Source organism: Notechis scutatus, chromosome Z, assembly GCF_049901735.1.
Source record: "Notechis scutatus isolate UNSWTSFEM ecotype Mainland chromosome Z, rNotScu1.2, whole genome shotgun sequence".
Classification (NCBI taxonomy): domain Eukaryota; kingdom Metazoa; phylum Chordata; class Lepidosauria; order Squamata; family Elapidae; genus Notechis; species Notechis scutatus.
Genome location: NC_142025.1, coordinates 52983594 through 53007438, shown reverse-complemented (window position 1 = coordinate 53007438; position 23845 = coordinate 52983594). Strand labels below are relative to the sequence as shown.

At 38.6% G+C, this 23845-nt stretch overlaps 1 protein-coding gene across 1 annotated transcript in view; it reads left to right on the top strand.

Annotated features, from left to right (window-relative positions):
• The window catches only part of TOPAZ1 (testis and ovary specific TOPAZ 1), an 83243-nt gene extending 59720 nt beyond the window's left edge, over window positions 1-23523 (top strand). Inside the window, exons 14-20 of the mRNA XM_087946074.1 lie at window positions 3208-3382; window positions 5839-5939; window positions 12550-12715; window positions 17406-17570; window positions 20450-20653; window positions 22789-22972; window positions 23195-23523. Coding sequence (XP_087802200.1) covers window positions 3208-3382; window positions 5839-5939; window positions 12550-12715; window positions 17406-17570; window positions 20450-20653; window positions 22789-22972; window positions 23195-23441 — 1242 coding nt within the window. The 3' untranslated portion in view covers window positions 23442-23523. The remainder of the gene's footprint in view (window positions 1-3207; window positions 3383-5838; window positions 5940-12549; window positions 12716-17405; window positions 17571-20449; window positions 20654-22788; window positions 22973-23194) is intronic.
• The last annotated feature ends 322 nt before the right edge of the window (window positions 23524-23845 follow it).

Here is a 23845-nt window from a genome sequence, read left to right as displayed (position 1 = left end):
TTATGTGCCATCTGGTCATTGTCAGCAACCAAAAAATAGACCTTCCCCAGAGTAATTTGCCACCAACTAGCCCAGTGATGGCGAACCTTTTTGTTGTGGTGTGCCAAAAGCATGCACACATGTGATAGCACATGTGCACGCATGCCAGCACCACAATGCAATGCACCCTGCCCTCCCTGTGCATGCATGCACCTCCCAGCTGATTTTTGGTCGGTTTGGGGGCTTTTTCACCCTCCCAGAGGCTTGAAGGAAGCCTCTGCAGCCTCGGGAAGCTGAAAAACGGTCCTTCCGGAAATACCAGAAATGCCCATTTTCAGCTACCGGAGGGTCTCTGGAGCCAGGGAGAGGCTGTTTTCACCCTCCCAAGTGCTTTGCAGCCTTTGGAAGCTGAAAAACGGGCCCCATTTCAGCACTTCTGGTATTTCAGCCTCCAAAGGCTGCAGAGGCTTTCCTTGAGCCCCCAGGAGGGCGAAAAAGGCTTCAAACAGGCCGAAAATCAGCTGGGAGGCGCATGAATGCTCAATGCAGGTAAATTTGGCTGGGGCTTGTGTGCCTGCATAAATGGCTCTGCGTGCCACCTGTGGGACACGTACCATAGGTTCGCCATCACGGACCTATCCCTTCAGATCTCCCATCTGTCTTGTTGTTAATAAAATATCCAGAATATAATAGGTATAAAGACATCCCAGCATTTGAATATCTTTTTCAAAGCTTTCCCAAAATAGCAATAGCACTTAGACTTATATACCGCTTTATAGTGCTTTACGGCCCTCTCAAAGTGGTTTACAGAGTCAGCATATTGCCCCCAACAATTTGGGTCCTCATTTTACCCACCTCGGAAGGATGGAAGGCTGAGTCAATCTTGAGCCTGGTGGGATTCGATCTGCCAAATTGCAGTAGGAGTACTTCGCAGTACTGCACTCTAACCACTGCGCCACTGAGGCTCTCTAATGTTAGTCCCTGGTGTATTTCTTGACTGCTGATTTTTTTAAACTGTTAACAATCAGTCTTAAAAGACAAATGCTATTCACCTTCTCAGTGACTTCATTATCATTTCTAAGATTGGTTGGTGTGGCTATTAGTTTAATCTATTTGTATTTCAGGGGTGGGATTCTACCAGTTCGGACCAGTTCTATAGAACTGGTTGTTACGATTCTGCCCAGTTCAGAGAACTGGCAAATCGTGCCCCTGGCTGGCCCTGCCCCTCTCTGCTTGATCCTCCCCACCCAGTCAGTCTTTATCACAAATGCATGACATCGCACGCATGACTGACTGCATTCTCCCCCCGCCAGTCCCGCTCAGTCACTCCTTATGGTATTTCTTTTTTTTTCTCCCAACGATCAGCTGTTCCGACGATCAGCTGTGCCAGGTTCCCCCTTGCTGTCTTACTGCTTCACCCAGTAAGCTTCCCTGAGGCACAGGAGGCAAATGGGGGCACAGGGGTTTGTGCTGCACCCCCACGCACTCCTTTTTTGGCTTCCTGGGCCTCAGGGAAGCCTTCTGGGAGCAAAAATGCCCCCCGGAGACTTCCCTGAGGCCCAGGAGGCCAAAAAATGGAGCGCGGGGTGTGTGTGCTGCAAAACGAAGAAGAAGCCACACCCACCCAGTCACATAGTCATGCCCACCTAGCCACTCCCTCCTAGCCACACCCACAGAACCGATAGTAAAAATATTTGCATCCTACCCCTGTTGTATTTAATTATCTGGGTTTTTTTCACTTCTTCATTACTAGAATTTGCAAATGATTTGTATTTTCAACTATCAGAACAGTGCCATCAACTTGGTGCAGGTTGTTCGTGTATTTGCTCCACTTTTAAAAACCTTGCTCATTTTCTTCGAATCCAGCTCTCACAATATACATTCAAAATATAAATAGTTAATAAGAAAGCAATACAATCTTGCTTCAGTCTATTTTGCCTTATTCAGATTGTGGTTTCTTGATATGTAAATAGGTTGTACATGAGGACAATTAGATGTTCTGGGATTCCTGTTTTCCTAAGCACACTCCATAATTTGATATGATTGATACAAAGAACTTTCTATCATTAATGAAATACAGGCTGATTTCTTCTTTGCATTCTTAGGTTTCTCAGTTTTCTTTCATGCATCAGTTATGTCTCTTGTTCTTTCCAACTTTGTTTTTTCTTGAAACTATTACTATGTATCCATTGGAAGCTTTCAAGAAGAGACTGGACTGCCATCTATCAAAAATGATGTAGAGTCTGCTTGGGCAGGGGTATGGATTAGATGACCTACAAGTCCCTTCCAACTTTGTTAATCTATATCTGGATCCTTTGTTTTTCCATGTTTAATGTCTTTTAAAAATATCATGGTAGTCTTTCTTGTTTCTTCTAATAATTCTTTATTAAATTTCTTCCTGAGAATGTGTCATTCTTGGCTTTACTTGTTTTCTCTTGGCAATTTCCACCATCTATCTGATACCTAATTTTGTTTCTTTGTTTTTTAGGTCTTTGTGAATCTCTTTTCACGTTGTTTTTTTTAAACAATTACTTTGATGAATTGAACTTTACCGTAAAATTCCTCAACCTTCTGCATCAGTGTTTGTATAAACTTGAATAACTGATTTTCCATTATCTTTTCTTTTGCAATATAAAATGATACCTTTCTCGTTACCACTAAAATGGCAATCTGCTTCAAGCATCTTCCTTTATCATTGCCAAATATAGGTGCCTGCTTGCTTCAGCTGATCAGCTGGATGACTTTGTTCTCTAATAGAAGTATTTATATTCTTGGCATACACTCTTAGCTTTTTTTACTCATAACTGTACATACTACCACCATGAAGCACTATAGAGAACTGTAGGACATACAGGTATTTAATGAGGAAAAAACATCAAAAGCTTTTCTTCAGACAGAGTCTCCTTTCAGTAGTGTAGTTCAATTTTAAGAATAGTTATTGTTAAATAACAACAAATCATCTATACTTTATCAAGGTTTTGGAATGAATGGTAAGTAATTTTTTCATTTTCTCAATATTTTCAGTTATATATTACAAGGAAAAACCTTTAAATTATATAAAATTTGTAGAACTTACCAAATACAGCTATTGATAAGCAATTCTTTAAGTAGACAAAGCCCACTTAAATAATTTAGTTCTATTTCAAAACAAAAAAGCTACTTATTAAGTTTATAATGAATGTGAATTATTGTTAGTAATGCTATTCATCTTTTCTCACTTTTGAACAGCTTTGTAAAGAAAAAAGTGACTGGACTAAATTGGGAACTTTGTATGTTAAAGTGACAAGAGGGTGTAAAAATGCTGATTATCTTGAAAAATATTCATGGCATGTAGCCAGCATACTAATCAGTTCAGTGAAGGAAGAAAAGCCAGGCATTCCATTTTGTGAATTTGCGACTGCAGGTAAAATGAGCAAATATTGTCAAATATTACAAAGTTACATGCAAAGGAAAACAGATTCTCTTTAAAGTTGAATGTGGGTTCCCAAAAGTATCAGTTCAACTTAATCTCCTCTGCAGTGAAAATTATGAATGTATCTTCTGCTCATCATTCCATTGACTTTAAAAAGCAGGAACATTTTTGGTGAATATATATGAAGGAGGCCTCTGCCCTTTTGTTCAATTCTTATCTAATGTCTGGTAGAAAATAAGAATTCCATTATCTGTTGATAGTTCTCATGAAGGAAAAAAGTCCAATAATTTCAATTCTTTTCACTAGATAAATGAATGAATGAATTTATCAGACCATTGAGATTACATTTTTTAACTCAATAGCACTGATCCATGTTCTTTCCCATTTTTCTCATGAGTTATATATAAAGGCAACAGCAACTGCAGATAGAGACTGCCCTAAGGATCACACAAAGCACCTCTAAGCAGCTTCTACAAAGGAAGCTGCTGGGAACGGAGTAATTCAGATACTAGTGGCAAGTGATGCTATTCCTTCCTTACTATCAGTGGAGCTCCTTATTCAGAATTTTCCAATAGATCAGATTGATAATTATGTTGACCTCTACCATACTTACAATTTTAGTTCTATTGAGTCATTGAGTCCCCATTAACTACAGTTAATGAAATACTTGCAGTGTACTAGTGTTAAATGAAACACAATATCCAGGTAATATTCAGGAGCGGTCCCATATAAAACACTACAGTAGCCTGTCCTTAAGATAATGATGTCATAAGTTACTGATGCCTTATTTCAGGAAGTTAGATAAAGGTTTCTCTAACTGTGTCTGCCCTGTGTCTATCTTCTAGTAGTTGTGAGTATAGGAGATCCCCTACATATTTTTTTCTGAGAAAACATCCTGCTTAAAAGTGCCTTCCAGTGCAGAGGAACAAGATGTTTCTGGACAAACAAAAACTTGGACTTGCTTAGGTTCAGCTTGTTTCTCCCTTTCAAATGTCACAGCCTCCAGCTGTATCTCCTGCTCAATGTTGCTACAACGGAGGGTCTTTTCAGATTGGATATGGATCACCACCATTGTGTACACTATTCCTATTAATTGTTGGGGAGGAACCATCAAACCCATGATTGTTCTAATGTGGAGGACTTTTCCCACCATTTAATATCTCTATGAGGAGAAGTCATACAGATAAACTGTGGCAGTCTTAATCCAGTGGTGGAAGGTTATGAGAAGTTGGATGGGTTGAAATAAACTTTGAGTTCTAGCAAAACAGATACTGTTTGTCCAGAAACATACTGACTTTATTTGTCTTTGATGATTGGCTGGGTTGGAGTCATACTTTCCCTATAGGAATGGTTCTATGACCTGGAGTTCCACTGGACTTATGGCTCCTGCTAGAATAGCAGGTGGAGACACAGATTAGATTAATATGCCATTTGCTACTCTTTGTGGATCAGGAAAGTCGTGGTAAAGATAACAGGTTCTTCTCATCACCGTTTATACTACCATACTTCTTGATAACTACATTTAGAGCAACAGCATGATTTCCATTACCTTTCGGAGTCCAGTGTATGTTCTGTATTCTATGGGATGTGTTGCATTGCATCTTTATGAATTACCTGGCATTTATGCAAATAAATAAGATACTTTATAAGCTTTTAAAATTTGCCTGATCAGAACAGAAATGTTTATGCATCTGATAATTAGAATGCGTAAACATTCTGTACATGGATTAAATAGTCTGCACTTCAACTGAAAATGCACGTTTGAGAAGGTCTGAACTCTATATTGTATGTTCCAGGCTGTTTAGGGAGAAAAGTGGAATAAAAATGCAAAGCTGAGGGCTTTCTCTGACAATATGTTTGGATAGGCAGGAGAGGGAAAAGAAGGCACTAGGAAGATCAGGAGCAGGCAAACCAATGAGATACACCATTGACAGAAGGAGTTGAGAGCAAGGTGAAAAGGGAAAACTTTGGTAAGGAGCAGGCAGTGTGAAGGGGAAACAAGAGAGGTGCAATGTATATTTGTCTTGTCATCTTAACCCACTAACTAATTTCAGAATTCCTGCAGATGATTTTTTTTAGTTGAACATGGAAAAATCAAAATGTTCAGGGTTTTATTTCTTCAAAGCCATGGCTAGTTTGGCAGAACTTCCAGAATGCAGTTTTACTCAGCCCTTTATCAAAAGAATGAGTTTTAATTTCTGGATACACCAGCCAATTTTACAGGATTGCATGGATGAAATTAAGGGAGATCTCAATGTATTCTACTCTGATATTTTTCCAAGAAAAAAAAATGGAACAAATAATAATTTCCTACTTGAGGAAACTCAACCTTTGTACGTTGTCTGCTTTCCATATCATATTTATGTATACTTGTTTCAAAAAATTTATTTCTTTTGCACCATTTAAAAACTGCTAATTATCTAAGATAACTGTTATTAATTTTTTAGTTAATGTTGGTGCTCATCGTGATGAAAGAGACATTTCTTCATTAGGACGGATTGGCATTAGTGTCATGTTTTCATATTACAGAGTACACCAGTGGTCAAAGGTAACTTACAAAATCATAATGCTTATTATGTGAATTTTTTAATTTGAGGTGTGAGCCATACATACAAAATCTTACATATTGCTACATGCCTTGCAAGCCCATACATGTTTTCCTATTGAACAGCCATCAACCAAGATATCAGTGGAACAAGAAATAGATTACTCTTCCTATTTTCTTCCAAGTATATGTTGGGGGGAATTAAGGCATTTTTCTTTGTGCAAGTGAGATTGAGATATTTGTGTAAAATAAAGTTTAAAAATAAGATACTTTAAACATATCTCTCATTTGGTGCCTGTGGCCCAGCTGCTCTCCAGCATCCTTGCTCCCAAGCCTTCATCACTCCCTAGTTTTAGGTAAGTAAGTTGCTGTTGTACTTTACACCTCACCCCCCCCCCCCGGGCCATGCATGAACTCCCTCTGGGAAATCTACACTCGCTGCCCATGCTTGCCTAGAACCCTGGCCTCAAACTATGCCCCCCAGGCCAAAGCAATTTATCTGGCCTACAGCCTGCCATACTCAGCCAAAGAGCCACAAGCGGGTGGCGCAGGTGGGCTGAAGTGGTAAGAACCCCCATCCAGAAAATGTTGCGACAGAGAGAAGCAGCCAGGTGGAATCTCCGGCATCTCAGATCTTGCAGCCAGTTCTTCCAGCCCTTGGTACTGGGTGAGCTTGGTCCCGAGTCTTTGGCCCAACTTGGCTGCTTCCATATGCCACTGCTCTCGCTGATGGCCTGCCGGGAGAGAGTCTTGTGTTACACAGTGAAATTTAGCAGCCGTGAGCCACCACTTTGGGTTTTAACCTGTAAGTCCCATCCGGAAAGCGCTGTGGTGGAGAGGAACAGCTGGATTGAGTGCTGCTTTTCTCCACCCCAGTGCTTTCCGGATGGGACTTGCAGGTCTGAACCCAAAGCAGTGGTTCATGGCTGCTAAATTTCGCTAACTTGCTGTGCTGTGGAAGACACTCTCAGCCACACCAGCAAGACCTGTGGAGGAGCGAAGCAGCAGTGTCTCTGGGCAGAGAGCACATGGAGCATCTCCCCGAGTGCCTGAGGCACTCTCACCAAGAAAGGCCAGAAGAAGTGGCCACAAGATCAAGCAACATCTTGTGGCCGCTGTGCTTTTTCTGGCCCTTTTTGGTGCTGGTGGACTGCCCGAGAGCATCTTACACAGCACAGCGAAATTTAGCAGCCGTGAGCTGCACACTTTGGGTCCTGTAAGTCCCATCCGGAAAGCACTGCAGCGGAGAGAAGGAGCATTCAACTCAGGTGCTTCTCTTCACCGCAGCGCTTTCCGGATGGGACTTAGAGCGAAGTGGAGGCTCACGACTGCTAAATTTCGCTGTGCTGTGCAGGACATTTTCATGGCAGGCCACCAGCAAGAGCAGCAGCGGGGAGAAGCAGCCTCTGACCTGGAGAGCACATGGAGTATCTCCCCGAGCACCCAAGGCACACTCAGCACCAACAAGGGCCGCAAGATCAAGCAACATCTTGCAGTCTCAGCACTTTTTCCTGACCTTGTTGGTGCTGGACAAACCTTGGGCAGTCAGGGAGACACTCCTGAGGCACTGGCCCGACCCAGCTGCTTCTCCCTCTCTGAAATGTTTTAAGAAAGCCAGTTTTTTCCCCTGAAATTTAATTTTCATCACTCAAAGAAAAGATGTTTAGCCTGATAATGTCCTTTTGGTTTTGCTTTATGAAGATGCATGTCTCCAGCAGGGCTTTCCACATGATGTTTGACTTGGCTTGTTCTATCATTTCAGAAGTAGAATGGTTTATAGTACGATGAATCTTTGGGAAGGAAAGAGAGGGAGGGTGGGAGAGAGAGAGGGAGAAAGAGAGAGAGAGAGAGAGAGAAAGAATATAAAATATATATTTTATGACTTATTTGGCACTGATGATTGATATTCAAAATGAAAATTATCTTCTTTCAAATACATTGCAAGCAAGAAATGTAAATAAATATGTAAATGTAAATAAAGGCTGAAAAACTTGCGATAAGATCAATTAAAGCATTTGAAATGCTTAGAAAGGAAAAGGGTGCATATGAAAGAAAAGTCAATGGATTAATTACTTCAAACCTTCAAAAATAAAAAAAATGTAGAAAATCATTGGTTTGTTGCACTTCCTCAGGAAAGACTTTTAGAAAGCATCTTAACAAATTTGAATAAAAGACTAATAATGGATTGTGCATATTTAAAAAGGTAGCCAATTTCAAGACATGAATAAATTAAAATTTCTCAATTTTGGGGAGCCAGATTCCTGGAATATCGAAGTAGTAGTTCCATGGAAAGCAGATGAAGAACAATTGCTTGTATTTGTTGTTGCTAGTCGTGAATTCGTGTTCAATCCATCGTGACCCCGTGGACAATGTTCCTCCAGGACTTCCTGTCCTCTACCATCCCCCGGAATCCATTTAAGATCACTCTTACTGTTTCAGTGACTCCATCCAGACACCTCATTCTCTGCCGTCCCCTTTTTTCCCCCTCAATCGTTTCCAGCATTAGACTTGTATTCAGTAACATTTTAAATTACCAAATTAATATTAACAATTATCGAGATTTAGAAAAATTCCCAGAAATATGCAATTCCTGACAGTATTCAAAAAAGCTAAATAATGTTGTCAGAACAATTGCTGTAGATTCAGCAGAAGCAGAAAGGGTTTTTTCACAAACAAACATTGTATGTTCAGAGAAGTTGCCTGTTTTCAATATAACGAAACTTAATGACTATTAGTCTAATTGGCCTACCTCTACAAGAATTGGGACCCTATTCCTACAGTCAAAAATGGTTAAGAGTCATACAGCTGATGATGCTAGAGTAAAACTGAAGAAAAATGCAAGTGAGAACACTAATAAACAGCAATTTGAAAATATCTTAAATAACAGTTTTATTGTTTTTTGTCAAGTATTATTTAATAGTTTTTCATTAACATTTTAAAACTCTTTCTTGTAACAAAACCTAGTTTTGTGTACGTTTTTATTGTTCTTATTTAAGTATTAAATGTATGAAATAATAAACTACCTTTTGGTATATCTTTTTTATACTTAAAACAGTCATTAGGGCAAAGAAGTGATGTCGAGTTGGCCATGCCCACCCAGTCACATGATGACCCAACCACATCCACCCAGCCAGTCATTAGGGCAGAGAACCAGTTTCTTTCAACATATAAATAACAAGGAAAAAAATAAAGGAAATAATCCACTAAATAGAGAAGACTGCAAAGGATTAACAGGCAGCAGAGATGAAGCAGAGCATGCAAAAGAAACTATACCTCAATTTACTAAAAACATAACTGTAAAAGAAACAAAGATGGAACAAAAGATAAAATAAGCCAAAAAAAATGGTAAGAAAACACCTGTCTGATCTTGATGAATATAGCTGGGACCTGATGGATTACATCCTAGAGTTGTAAAGAAGCTGGCAGATGTCATCTCAGAACCACTGTACCATATCTTTCAAAAATCCTGGTGCACCAGGGAACTACCAGAGAACTGGAAAAGAGCTGATGTGGTTCCCACCTTCAAAAAAGGGAAAAAACACACACCCAGGAAACTATACAGACTAATCAGCCTAACATCAATACTTGGGAAGACAGTGGAAAAGATAATCAAAAAATAGATCTGTGAACATCTACAAACAAGTAAAGTAGGTGTGTCAAACTCTAGGCCCGTGGGCCAGATCTGTCCCATGGGGTGTTTAGATCTGGCCCGCAGGGCAGCCCTGGAAACAATGAAGAACTAGCCCATGGTACCTCTACCAGCAAAAATAGAGCTTGGGAGGCCTCCTGCAGCCCTCTGCCAGCAAAAATGGAGACTGCTTGTGGGGGCGGCTCTTTCCCCTGGCAGAGGGCTACCAAAACAAGCTAAAAGTAAAACAAAGAAAAAGGAGAAATGTTTCCCCTTCTTGGATTTGAGCATCCAAGAAGGGACAGAAAAGGGAAAGAGACAAAGAAAAGAAGAAACAATGGGAAGAGAGCAAGGAAGGAAAAAGAATGAAATAGGGGAAGGAAGAAGGAGAATGAAGAGGGAAGGAAGAAAAAGGAAGGAAGGAAGTCAAGTCCTGCCTTAGAACTTGGTCACCAGCAGACAGCAAGGCTCCTCTGGAGGACAAGGGTTTGGTGCTCTCCCTGGTCTCGCTTTCCTCTGCTGGAGACAATGGATCCCCCAGCCACACCTGGGCCACTACAGATGCCCCGCCATGAGTGATGTTAAGTTGGCCATGCCCAGCTCAGCCATGCCCCCCCAACCATGCCCCCCCCTCGAGGTCAAACATAACCCTGATGCGGGCCTCAATGAAATTGAGTTTGACATCCCTGGAGTAAAGTAATAACTAGATATCAGCACAGGTTTGTTAAAAACAGATCATGCCAAGCCAATCTTATTTCATTCTTTGACCAGCGAAATGCTGTGGACATACTACACTTAGACTTCATCGGGGCATTCAACAAGATAGACCACAACCTACTTCTTGGTAAGCTAGAAAAATTTGGGATAAATAGCATCATTATCAGATGGACTTGAAACTGACAAACAAACCGTACTCATTGAGTAGTCCTTAATGGTACTAAGTCCACATGGAGGAAAGTAAGCAATGGGGCACCACAAGATTCCGTCTTAGGCCCAGTACTCTTTAAATATCTTCATATATGACTTAGATGAGGGAATAGATCAAATTTGGAGGAACTTACCAAATTTGCAGATGATACTAAACTGGAAGGAATAGCCAATACCCTAGATCAGGACTGTCAAACTCCTGGCCTGTAGGCCAGATATGTCACAGGCTGGCCATGCCCACACCCGGTTTAGCGAAGAGGAAAAAACTCCCAATACTTCATGTGACGCCATGATGATGTGAGTTTGACTCCCCTGCCCTAGATGATAGGCTCAAGATCTAGATGGATCTTGACAGACATGAACACTGTGCTCCAACTAACAAAAGGAAATTCAATGTAGAGAAAAGTAAAGTCAAAAGTAAAGACAAGAAAAGTCAAAAGTACACATATAGTCGGGAGAAACCAGGCTTAATAGCAGTAACTGTGAGAGGGATCTTGGAGTCTTGGTGAACAATCAATTAAATATGAGCCAACAGTGTGCAATGGCAGCCAAAAAAGCGAGTGCAATCCTAAATTGCATTAACAGAAAAAAGATCATGTGAGGTACTAATACCACTCTATAAAGCCTTAATAAGTTCACACCTACAATACTGCATCCAGTTTTGGTCCCCACACTATAAAAAAGATGTTGAGACTAGAAAGAGTACAGAGAAGAGCAACAAAGATGATTAGGGAACTGGAGGCTAAAATATATGAACGATTATGAGAACTCTGGATGGCTAGTCTAGTGAATAGAAGGACCAGGAGAGAAATGATAGTGTTCCAATACTTATGGGGCTGTCAAAGAGAGGAGCAGTTCAAGCTATTTTCCAAAGCACCTGAAGGCCAGACAAGGAATAATGGATGGAAACTGATTAAAGAGAGATTCAACCTAGAAATGAGAAATATTCTGACAGAACATTCAACCATTGGCACAGCTTGCCGTCAGAAGTTGTGGGAGCTTCATCAATGGAAGCTTTTAAGAAGAGACTGGATTGCCATCTGTCAGTATAGGGGTCTCCTGTTTGGGCGGAGGTTGGACTAGATGATCTACAAGGTCCCTTCCATTTCTGTTATTCTGTTAAATCAATTACATGTTTTCCCAACTTTGCCCCTATAAAAATACATAAAAGTTTACATTAACAGCTTCCATATTGCTGAATTCTAGTCTTGGCAGTCTTCTGAATATCCTTAATAATATTAAAAGATGGAAAATTTTATGAATGTCTGTGCTTAATTAACAATTCAAACTTTGAACTTATACTATTTCAAAATTCTGTTTTATTCTGAAATAAAAGTGTCATAAATGTCCAAATCTTAGAATAATGTAATAAAATGTTTAAAGGAGCAATATTGCCAAAGTTAAAATAATTCCTAGTTTCAGTGGGATTCATGGACCTGTTATAACCATAGTTACAGTGCACAATTTCTTTCAAGGATCTATTTCTTGGTAAATGAGGTGAGAAAAACGTATGCTGTGCTGTCTTTGATTTTGTGTGTTGTATGCACTGCACTGCAATTGTATTAATTGAAGATATTCCAAACTTCAAAATTGGTTTCAATTTTATATTGATTCTAGAAGGTAGGTTTTTAAAAGGCGTGCTATATTCTCATTACCTTTTCTAACTTGAAAACATGTAAAAGATAGAGCCTTCTTAGCCAAATTATTATTGAATAACGAATATCCATTTTTTAAAATCCATGTTAGTTTCAAGTAATTATTAAACATTGCTGAAGCACTGATAAAGCATCTTTATTTCTACGTCTCCACTTTGGAGAGCAAAACATGTTGGTGCAATTCTGGGCTATCCTGAATAAATTTATAGACCAAAAATAATTTCCAACAGTAGCGTTGAGTTGGCATTTGAATCATTTATAACTGCAAAACTATTATTTTAACATGCCAGGAGCATTATTGTTTCTGAGATAAAGATGCTAACCAAACTTAAGTGTGGACCAATGTTAAAAAGCATGAAATTGTTTGCAATTTTCATTCCTGCTTTCTCCATCTTTATATTAGGCCAAGAAGGTTCTGGATGTGTTTCATGCTTTAAAGATAAACTTCACACTTCTTAAAGGACTTCTTAAATCAGAGCAATTGGTATCAAGATGTCAAGTTATTAATGTTGCTATAGAAATCTTTCTCAAATGTGGTAACCTTGATGGAGCACTGTGGGTATTGAGAGGTAAGTTTAAATTAACAAAATTGGATTTATTGATCAAATGTATATAAATACTTACAGTTTGCTTCTACGTCCAATTCAGGGTGCTGATTTTGACTTTTAAGGCCCTTATCATGGGGCCAAGTTGTTTGAAATACTGCCTCTCCACAATTCCATCTGTTCATCCATCAGATCCAGCAAGAAAGGCATGATGTATGTCCTGTCTTTCAGGGAGTTACATTTAACAAGTCTGAGAAAATGGGCCTTCTCTATCATGGTACCACCTTATGGAATATTCTCCCCCTCTATTCCTCCTTATTTTCCAGAAGTCCTTCAAAATCTAACTTTGTCATCAGGCCTGAGGTTTTTAGGGGACCAGTGAGTTCTTGAGGTGGCTCTGTTGGGCTTGGTTCGGGTATTTTCCCACGTCATTGTAGTTCTTTTAAAGTTGTAGCAATGTTTCAGCAGAATCTCATCTGCCATCATCAGGCTTCTGTATTGTGTCCGTCTGTGGGTCAGACTTTTACAGTGGTTTCAGATTTAAATTTGGGGCAGCCTATTGCTGTGCCAGAATGGTTTTTTCTTCATCCTGATTGGTTGGGAGTCTTGGTCTGTGTTTATTGGTCTCGGAGTTTGCTGTGTTCTGCTTGATGGGTGTCTCTGATATCTTCTGTCTGTTTTTGGCTCTTTTTGTATCTTGATTGGCTGGCAGCATTGTGTTACTTTAATGGAGGCCTTTAGTGCAGCTTGGCCGGGTAAATGGACGGCTATCATTAGTTAGGAAGCTGGGTTTCATCTGGGTGCTTGGTTGGGGTGTGTTTGAGCTGGAGGTATCAGGGGATCTGTTTGTGCCCAGGTGTTTGCCTGGCTTGTGGTGTGGAGATTTTTTTGTTTGTGAGTGCAGGCTTCCAAATGATTGACAGCCTGGTGGAATCATCTCTTCTGTTCATGCTTTCTGGTCTTTTTTCAATCTCTATGGCTTCTCTGATGACTCTGTGGCTAGGGTTTTCCATAGTGGCCAGGGTTTTGGTGCCATTGAAGTTGATGCTATGACCTGTAGCTTCCATGTGTTGGACTAGTGAGGAAGTGTGTTCCAGCTTTTTGACTGCATTTTTGTGTTCATCCAGGCGGTACTTATTCTTCTATTGGTCTGTCCAATGTATGTGGCCGGGCATGATGCACAGGGGACTTCGTATATGCCTTGGTTTTCCAGGTCAATTTTATCTTTGGGGTTGCTAAGGATGGCTGCTATTTTTCTGTCTGTTTTGAAGGCAGTCCTGATGTGATGTCTGTGTAGTACCTTACTAATTTTGTCTGTAGTACCTCTTATGTAGGGCAGGACAGCTGTTCCATAGGTCTGTTCATCTTCTGGGTCTCTATTATGTTTCAGTGTGTTTTTGTGGATCAAGCTGGTGATTTTGCTTTTGTGGAAGCCGTTGGCTGTCAGTACTTTAGTCAGGGTGCATAGTTCAGTCTTAATGTGTGTCTTGTCTGCCAGGCGTTTGGTTCTGGTAATTAGTGTTTTAGCCACGGAGTTTATCTGTGCTGGGTGGTGGTGGGATTAGGCGTTGAGGTAGCGGTTGGTGTGTGTTTTCTTCTGGTATATGGTGTGTCCTAGTGTGCCATCTGTTTTTTTGTAGATTAGTACATCTAGGAATGGTAGTTGTTTGTTTGTTTCTGTTTCCATGGTGAACTTGATTTTGGGGTGTGCGCTGTTTAGGTGTGTTAGGAAATTGTTTAGGTTTTCTTGTCCATGGGGCCAAATCACGAATGTGTCATCGATGTATCTTAACCATAGTTTGGGTTTGAGGATGGCATTGGCCAGGGCTCTGGATTCAAATTCTTCCATGAACAGGTTTGCAATGACGGGTGACAGTGGTGATCCCATGGGGACTCCTTCTATTTGTTTGTATCTTTGTCCTTTGTATATGAAATATGTGTTGGTTAAGCAGTGTTCTGTTAGTTCCATGAGGTGTTTAGCTGGTTGGTATTTATTTTTGATGATTTCAAGGGTCTCTTTTATCGGGACTTGAGTGAATAGGGAAACCACGTCCAAAACTTACAAGCAGATCTTCTTGCTCCACGTGTAGATCTTTGATCATTTCCAAGAAGTGGTATGAGTTTTGTACATGTGAAGCTGCTGTTTCAGCATGGGGCTGTAGCTGTTTTGCTAAGTATTTAGCTAGGTTTTGTAGTGGTGCTCCTCTGGAGCTGACTATGGGTCTGAGAGGTATGCCTTCTTTGTGTATTTTTGGGAGGCCGTATAGTTTGGGGCATCTGGAAGATTTTTCTCTTGGGATGATCATCTGTTGGATCTCTTTGCTCATGTGGCTGGTTATAATTTTCTTCTTGGTTAATTTTTCCAGATATGTGGTTGGGTCTGTGTTTATGGGTTTGTATGTGGAGTCTTGGAGTACCGTATATGCCGGCGTATAAGACGACCCGGCGTATAAGACGACCCCCCAACATTTCCACTCAAAATATAGTTTGTTATATACTCGCCCCTCTTCCGCACGCCTTCCACTTTTGCACTTTTTTTTTTTTTGAGGCACTTTTGTCTACCGGAAGCGAACCCGTGAAGCCGAAAGGAGCAGCCAGCCTTCTCCCAGCTCCCAAGGAAATGAGGCTCGCACCGCCCGGGCTCCGCTGAGGTATCCGGCTGGGGCTGTCAGGAGTTGTTACCGCTGGCGCGGCTCCATGCGGCTCCAGTCCCTGCGTTGCCTCAGGAAGGGAAAGGCAAAAAGGAAGAGCCGCGGCTTTTGCCTTTCCTTCCCGAGGCAACGCGGGACTGAGCCAAGCGCGGAGCCGCGCCAGCGGTAACAACTCCTGACAGCCCCAGCCGGATACTCTCAGCGGAGCTCGGGCGGTCGCGAGCCTCGCTTCCTTGGGAGCTGGGAGAAGGCTGGCTGCTCCTTTTGGCTTCACGGGATTCGCTTCCATGGTGCGCAAAAGTGCCTCAGCCGCCGGCAGCCGCAGTGCTTCCCAATTACTATTTGCCGGCGTATAAGACGACCCGGCATATAAGACGCACCCCCAATTGGAGGCATCTTTTTCAGGGCAAAAAAGTCGTCTTATACGCCGGCAAATACGGTAGGTCTGTCAATTTTGTTTCGTAGTCTTTTCTGTCCATTACTACAGTGGCATTTCCTTTGTCTGCTGGGAGGATGATTATGCTGCTATCTCTTTTCAGGGTTTGTAGTGCTTTAATTTCATTTTTCTGTAAGTTGCTTTTGGGTGGCTTGCTTGTGCATAGGATATTGGTAACTTGGTGTCTTATTTTATCAGCTTCATCTGTATTTAATTTAGTTAGGCTGGATTCTACTGCACATATGATGGATTCTGTGGGGATTTTTTGGGGTGCTATAGCATAATTGAATCCTTTGGTATATATATATATATATATATATATATATATATATATATATATATATATATATATTTTTTTTTTCTTAAGTTTTCGCGGGTACTTACATGTATGGCCTTCAGCTTTGTTCGGGTATTTTCCGACGTCATAGTAGTGGTGCTTTTAAAGTTGTAGCAACGTTTCAGCAGAATCTCATCTGCCATCATCAGGCTTCTGTATTGTGTCCGTCTGCTTCTCAGAGTGAAGCACAGAGCTGAAGACACAAGCCTGAAGATGATGAATGAGACTTCATCGAAACGTTGCCTAGATACTTCCAATCTTACGCGGGAGAAAACCCGAATAACCAAAGATCCACATACAAATACCCGCGAGAACCTCAGAAAACATATATATTGACGAGTTTATTGTTTTGTTTTTTGTTGCTATACACCATCCTAAGTCACTTCTTGTGAGATAGGTGGCCATATAAATGTAATAAATAAATAAACCTGTATTTTTATTGTGATTTTCTACATTTATATGTATTATATTTGGAAGGACAGATTTAGTTCTTGGAATATATTTAGAATAATGTCGTAACAAAAGCATATGCTGCGTTTGAAGCATTTTTATTCCACTATTTAGCCAAAAAAGTATCTACAAAGAGGCTACAATAATTACTAAAAATATTCTTATTAGCAGACTTAAAATCTAAAAGACAAATTTCAGAAAGAGTATTAAATAGAGATAAAAAGCTTATTTTTCAGTTATGTTTTTCATTATTTAATGAGTCTCAAAATAAAGAAATACAGTGCATGCAAACATTTAGACACCATCCTCTCTCATGACATTGCATATTTTCATTAATTCCGAAGTGAACAAAAGCTGAGAAACTTTTACATGTTAAATATCACATCTTTCCTGAACTTTTGTACATAACTTCAGACATCTAATATTTGGCACCTAACTTTGTTTTACTTCACAGAGAACTGTTGTTTAGCTCTATTTTAATTAAGTAGCTTTTCCTAGTTTCTAATACATTCTGTGCAATGAAGGACTTGTTCTTCAAAAATATTACATAACAATTATACTCAGACATGCCCTTGTTTTGTATCCTTGCCCTGTGATGTGTTGTTTTAGTAATGCTTATGGAAATTTTTCAGCAACTGTTCCAATAATCTAATATAAGGACGCTGTTTTTGTAAGGATACTGCTATACTCCCTGAGACTATGTAATGTAACTCAAAAAATATTAGGAACCTAAATTTCTGCTAAAGACCATTATAAAAGCCTAGTATTATTTGAGATTAGTCCTATAATTTTGTTTCTTGCTCTATGTTCTAACAATTTTTTAAAATCGGCATTAATTAGGGGCAGAATGGATAATAAATACAGCAGCATGGCCTTGTGAAAAAACGGATGTCCTCAATCGACGTAATCTGCTATATGCTGTAGCATCTGAATTAATTACAAAAAAACGGCATGATGAAGCGTTTGAAGTCTTAAAAAGTCTCCCAAGTTTTCAGAATGCTCATGGTAAGTTGTTAGTTACGTTACAATACTTAAAATAATGGACTTTTAGTTTGAATATGCGTCATTGGCATTTTCATTTATTTTTTATTTTTTATTGATTTGTTTGTCAAGCATGTATGAGAAAATAAATATAAATATGAATATAACATATAAATATATAAGTATAAACAGGTATAAGTATATACATAAAAATGAGTACAAATAAATAGATACATGGGAATAGTAGGACAGGAATGGTAGGCATGCTGGTGCACTTATGCACGCCCCCTTACGGACATGGAGTGAGGTCCACGGTAGGCAGTTTAAGGTTAAAGTTTGGGGGGGTTTGAGGATGTAACAACAGAGTCAGGTAGTGAGTTCCAAGTATTGACCACTCTGTTGCTGAAGTCGTATTTTCTGCAATCAAGTTTGGAATGGTTCACTTTGAATTTGTATCTATTGTTTGGCCATGTGTTATTGCAATTGAAGCTGAAGTAATCGTTGACAGGTAGAATGTTGTAGCGGACAATTTTGTGTACTAAGCTTAGATCAGACCATAGGCGGTATAGTTCTAGGTTGTTCAGGTCCAAAATGTCAAGCCTGGTAGCATAAGGTATTCTATTGTGAGCAGAGGAGTGGAGTACTCTTCTCGTGAAATACCTCTGGACTTGCTCAATTATATTGATGTCTGTTAACATTGTGGATTTCAGGTAGATGAGCTGTATTCAAGAATTGGTCTGGCAAAGGTTTTATATGCCCTGATTTGCAGTACAGTGTTACCAGAGAAGAAGCTTCGCAAAATTAGGTTAACAACTCTTAATGCTTTTTTGGCAATGCTGTTACAGTGAGCTCTGGGGCTTAGATCTTTTGAAATGAGTACTCCTAGGTCCTTGACAGAGTGAGAGTCGTCTATGAGGTCGTATCCGCCCAGTTTGTATTTAGTGTTCTGATTTTTGTTGCCAATATATAAGACAGAGCATTTGTTGGTTGAGATTTGAAATTGCCAATTGTTCGACCATTCTGACACATACTCAAGGTCGCTTTGTAGGGTAGCAGTATTGTCAGTGATGTTAAACAGTTTTATGACATCAGCGAAGAGGACACAGTTGCTTATAATATGATCACAAAGGTCATTTATGTAAATTAGAAAGAGAGTGGGTCCTAGAACATTATCCAGAGGTGCTGTGATTTGGGATGTATAAATTAAATCTTAAACAAATATTTGTGTTTTCAGTCACCTAATGAATCAGGTTTCCTAATTGAATTAAATTGAATTGAATTCTTTATTGTCATTGTACATTTATACACAGTATACATACAACGAAATTCACATAACACCCAGAGACCAGACTCAATACGCACATACGCAACAATCCCCAAACACCTCCCAACCTGCCAAAATTCCCTGCCTCCCAAAAACAAACAAGCATCCACACAACAGACCAAGTAATACTGTCCAACAGCTCACTGATGGTGGTCCTTAAGTTCATTGTTAAGTGCAATTATAGCTCTGGGATAAAAACCATTCAGAAACCGTGTGGTCCGAGTTTTAATTGTTCTGTATCTTCTGCCAGGATGGGAAGAGTCCAGGGGTGGGATCCGACCAGTGTAACTACCGGTTCAGTGATTTTACGTTTTCTGCGTGGATGTGCACTACACGCGCGTTTATATCATTATCAGCTAGCTTCCTGGACAGCTGAGCAGCGCTGCATGCGGATGCGCAGTGGTAGAAAAGGCACTTTTTTCCTGCTTTTTCAACCACAGCTGTGCAGCGCAAAGCAGCTGCGGTTGAAAAAGCAGGCAATAAAGGTCAGGTAAGAGCCCAGGTGGGCGGGTGGGCCAAAAGAGCAGCAGACATAGTACCAATTCTATGTACGCTCTGTTTGCTACTCTTCAGAGCAACTGGTTCCACAGAGGTGGACAGGATCAGTAGAATCCCACCCCTGGAAGAGTCTCAGAATGTTGTGCAACTTCCTAAAAACAGCGACATGCAAAGATGTCATCTAGGGCTGGTAGCTGGAGCCCAGTAATATTCTGGCCAGTTTTAATGATTCTCTGTAGAACTTTTTTGTTCACTACGTAGCTGTTTCCATACCATACAAAAATGCAGTATGTCAGGACACTCTCAGTGGTGCTGCAGAAGTAGATACTGAGATAGAATTATCTTCCTGAGCATTCTCAGGAAGTACAGCCTCTTCTGTGCCTTTTTTTACAAGCATGTTAGCATTTATAATATAGCTAGTTCTACTTATTCACAGAGATTCTGTGCCTTCTCTGCAGGACCTGTCCTTTGAATAGGCCTGAAATCCAGATGGTCATCCTTTGTCAATATTTACTTACCAAAAATGATAAACAATGGTCCTAGTGCATAAAAAAAAAAAACAGTAGGAGCAGGAGTGATTTCCAATTTTGGGAGAAGCTGGCAGAAACCATCAGAATTCATGATGACCTGGTAGTGGTGTTGTAATGACCAATTCAATTGGTTTGAATATCCTTGAAATTTCAATTGCACTTTGTAATTGGTCCCAGATTTTGAATGCATTCTTTAAATTAGGCTATTTGAGGTATCTTGATTCAAAAATTGTTGCCCTGTGATACACTATTTGGACTAATTGAAGGATACAAACTGACAGGAGATTTTGTACCGGTATATATATAAGATTTATTAAGGTCCTTTTATTTGACCTCTTAATATAAGATATATGTAACAATTGTGCATTGTGCTTGACTCTTATTTAAGAAGCTTCAGTATGAAATTGAAAGAGAAAAAAAGTTTCTTGATCTTGGCATCCATATAAAAACTAAAATTAAAAAAAAACATTTTATATAGTTTGCATCATTTCACTGATGGAAGAAGTTGTATGCTTCATAGCTGAAAAATATTCCTAAATTTTCTTTTACAGACTCTCTGGATGTATCCCAGTACTTCCTTTTGTTTAATAAATTGCTAAGTGCTTGTTCAGAAAGCAGGAACATTGAAATATCATCTGCTGTAGTAGAATTCATGTTTGCAAGAAATATTCCTATTGAATTTAATTTACTTCGAACATTAATCACAGCACTAGGAAGAAGCTGTTTGTGGCTTAAGGCCAGGAAACATTATAAAAGTAAGCTTTCTTAAAAACATGTCATTTTTTATGTTAGACCAACTTCTGGAAATGTATGCGCTAAAAATTTTTTATGGTTACATTAATATTGAACACTGTCCAGAGTAATTTGGAGAACATATACTTGCATGTCTTTTTAAATTTATGGAATAGCTGATTATGCAAAATCTGTTGTAGACTGAGGAGCAAACAGTAAAATGATTTGAGATTATTAAAAGCATTGTGTAAAACATGTCTAAATTCACCATTCTGTGAATGGAACAGATTTTTTTTGGTGCATCATGCCTGAATTACAACATGTTTTGGATGTTCTGATCTGTTTCTGGGAAGAATGGATCTCATATTCTAGATGCATATTAAAACACATTTATTCTAGGCTTGAATGGTTTGAACAGGATAAAGAGCGGGAAAAGCAAGGTTGGAATTTTCTTGGAGAGCACATACAGAAGGCCATAGGGAAGGTCTGGTAGCAGGCAGGTCAGCATGCTAGCCCTACAAAGGATGAGGCAACATACACTAGTAATAATCTACTTGCCCTGTAAAATTACTTGGGGATTCTTCTAGATTTTGTGTTGATAAACCTCCAGAACAACCGTTACATTACAGGTTGTATTTATATTGAACTCCAGCCAATTTGAAATAGTTCAATAAAACTTCTAGAACATAATGGTAATTTGGGCTCATAACAAAACATATTTTCTACCAATAATTATTGATATTTAGATATTATCTGTTATTATTTAATATGTTATACATATATTTTCAGATAGACCCATTTTTAAAAATTTCGGGTTATTTTAGAAGAGATTTATGGCAGAAAAAAAATATTGCAGCAATATAACTTTGTTTTGCTTTTTTAAGAAAGGAACAAAACCCTAGCCAAGTCCTAGATTGTTTAAGAATCAGTGGAAGAATGAACTGGATATTCCACTGTGTGGTAGTGATGAACATACTATTGCTAAAGTAGTGTTATCGAATTTAAATCTGGAAAATGAACAAGTAAAGCATTGTATGATTCAATGGGCAAGTAATTTTGGATATAATGCTTGAACAGTGGGAGAATTTGTGGAATAAAGATTTAAAGTTTACATTAAACTATAATTTAAAAGAAAATTTCTATAGGATGGTGTATTGTTGGTATTTAACTCCAGATAAATTGTCAAGAATGTATAAAGGAACCTCAAATGAATGTTGGAAATGTAAATGTTTATCATCTATGGTGAACGTATGATAAAGCAAAGAAGTATTGGAGTAGGATTCATATCTTAATACAAAAAATTCTTAGAGTTAATATAGAAAGAAAACTGGAGATTTTTCTTTTGGTTTTAATGGAACGAGACTTTGAAAAAAAATGGAACTCTGATGTTATATATGTTGACGGCAGCAAGATTACTCTATGCACAGAAATGGAAGGTCACCTTGATTCCCACAATGGATGAATGGCTGCAAAAACTGATGGAGTTAGCAGAAATGGCTAAATTGACTGCTTTGATCAAATAAAAAAATACAAGTTCTTTCATTTCTACTTTAAAACCACTTCTGGATTTTGTGCTTCAGGTCGAAAAGAATGAAACTTTGATTTTGGATTTTACCGATTAGATAATTTGTTGTTATAGAAATGGTTAGTTTCTATTACTATGAAAAAGTGAAAAGCTGAAGGTAGATCCTAATGCCTTATTTTTCTGAACCAAAGGAATCGGAAGTCAATGCCTTTTTTTTCTTTTTCCCTTGGTTTCCCCCCACTATCCACTTCCCTTTTTCCTTTCCTAATTTACCTAATATTTGCTTTTGTATTATTTTCGTATGCCATATTATAAATTAATAAAACAACAACAATAAGAATAAGAATCAATGGAAGAATGTTAAAAATGGTTTACAGCTTCTTAGTTGTACTAGCATATCTAAAACATCTGAGCATTCTAAATAAGCTATGAGATTAGCTATGCTAATTCTTCTTTTCTTCTCTTTCCCATTTACCAAAATATCCAGAGATCAACAGTATGAAAATGGAGAAAGTTTAGAGCTGTCTATATATTAAAGCAACCTTAAAATTTGTAATAAGCTACAGAAACAAGAGATACATGTTTAGCTAATATTAACCCTTTTAATTTTTTAATTTTTTTTGTTATTTTTAGGTGCTTTAGCATTAGGTTGCTATCCACCACCAGAGGGAAATCTTTATCGTAAACTTTTACTGATTCCTTCATATATGAGTGAAATTGAAATGCTATTAGCAATTGAATTTTTTTTAGTTTCAAATGCTAGTTGTATTCAGAGTCCTGGAGCTTCCAGTCAAATACTTCAAATAGTATTAAAAAGGTTAGTATATATTCCAAAAGCATGTCTAATTAGCTGAAAAAGTTGCTCATATATTGATTTACCCCCTGCAAAAGATGTATTATTTTATTATTAATTTAGATAGTTATTTGTCAGCCAACTCTGCTATCATTTCTAATCACAGAAATGAAATGTTGCTACTGAAAGTCTTCCAGAACAATAGAATATTAATCATAACTCTTGTGATTTTGAATTTTTTTCTAGATGTGAAGATAACAATATTCGAAACAATGATGAATATCAGAATGCTTCAGAGAGACTGTTTCAGGCTGCTCAGATATCTAATCCAAAGCTTTTCGTAAAGCATTTGACAGTCAATGTTAATAAGGACCAAATTTATAATTTGGAGCATACTTCTGTTGTTAAATGGTTGAAAGAGAATATGAAATGGGCAGGAAAAACCTGGCTTTTTAAGTCAAGATTTAGTTACAGTAATCATTGCTTAAAATAAATCAATAAAGGTTGTTTCTGTTGTTTTCAGATTCTTAATAATTCAATCTTTTGGTTTCTAACATTAAAAAAACAATTCAGAATATGGCTTTCTAAGCATGGTCATTCAGAAGGACCTGTTCTTGATCATTTAATCTCTTTTTTGTGTGTGTGTCAAAATATGCTTACAGTTCAGAGTTAAAATTACAGATTTCATAATCTTCACCCATCTTTCAAAAACAAGGCTATTGCCATGCAAATAATAAGTTTATAGTTCTGAAGACAGTATATAATAAAATTTTATAGTTTGGGACATACTTGCGTAGTTAAATGGTTGTCTTTTTATTATAACTTTCGTTACAGTAATCATTGTTTAAAATGAATCAATAAAGCTTGTTTCTGTTGTGTTCAGACTCCTACTTACTT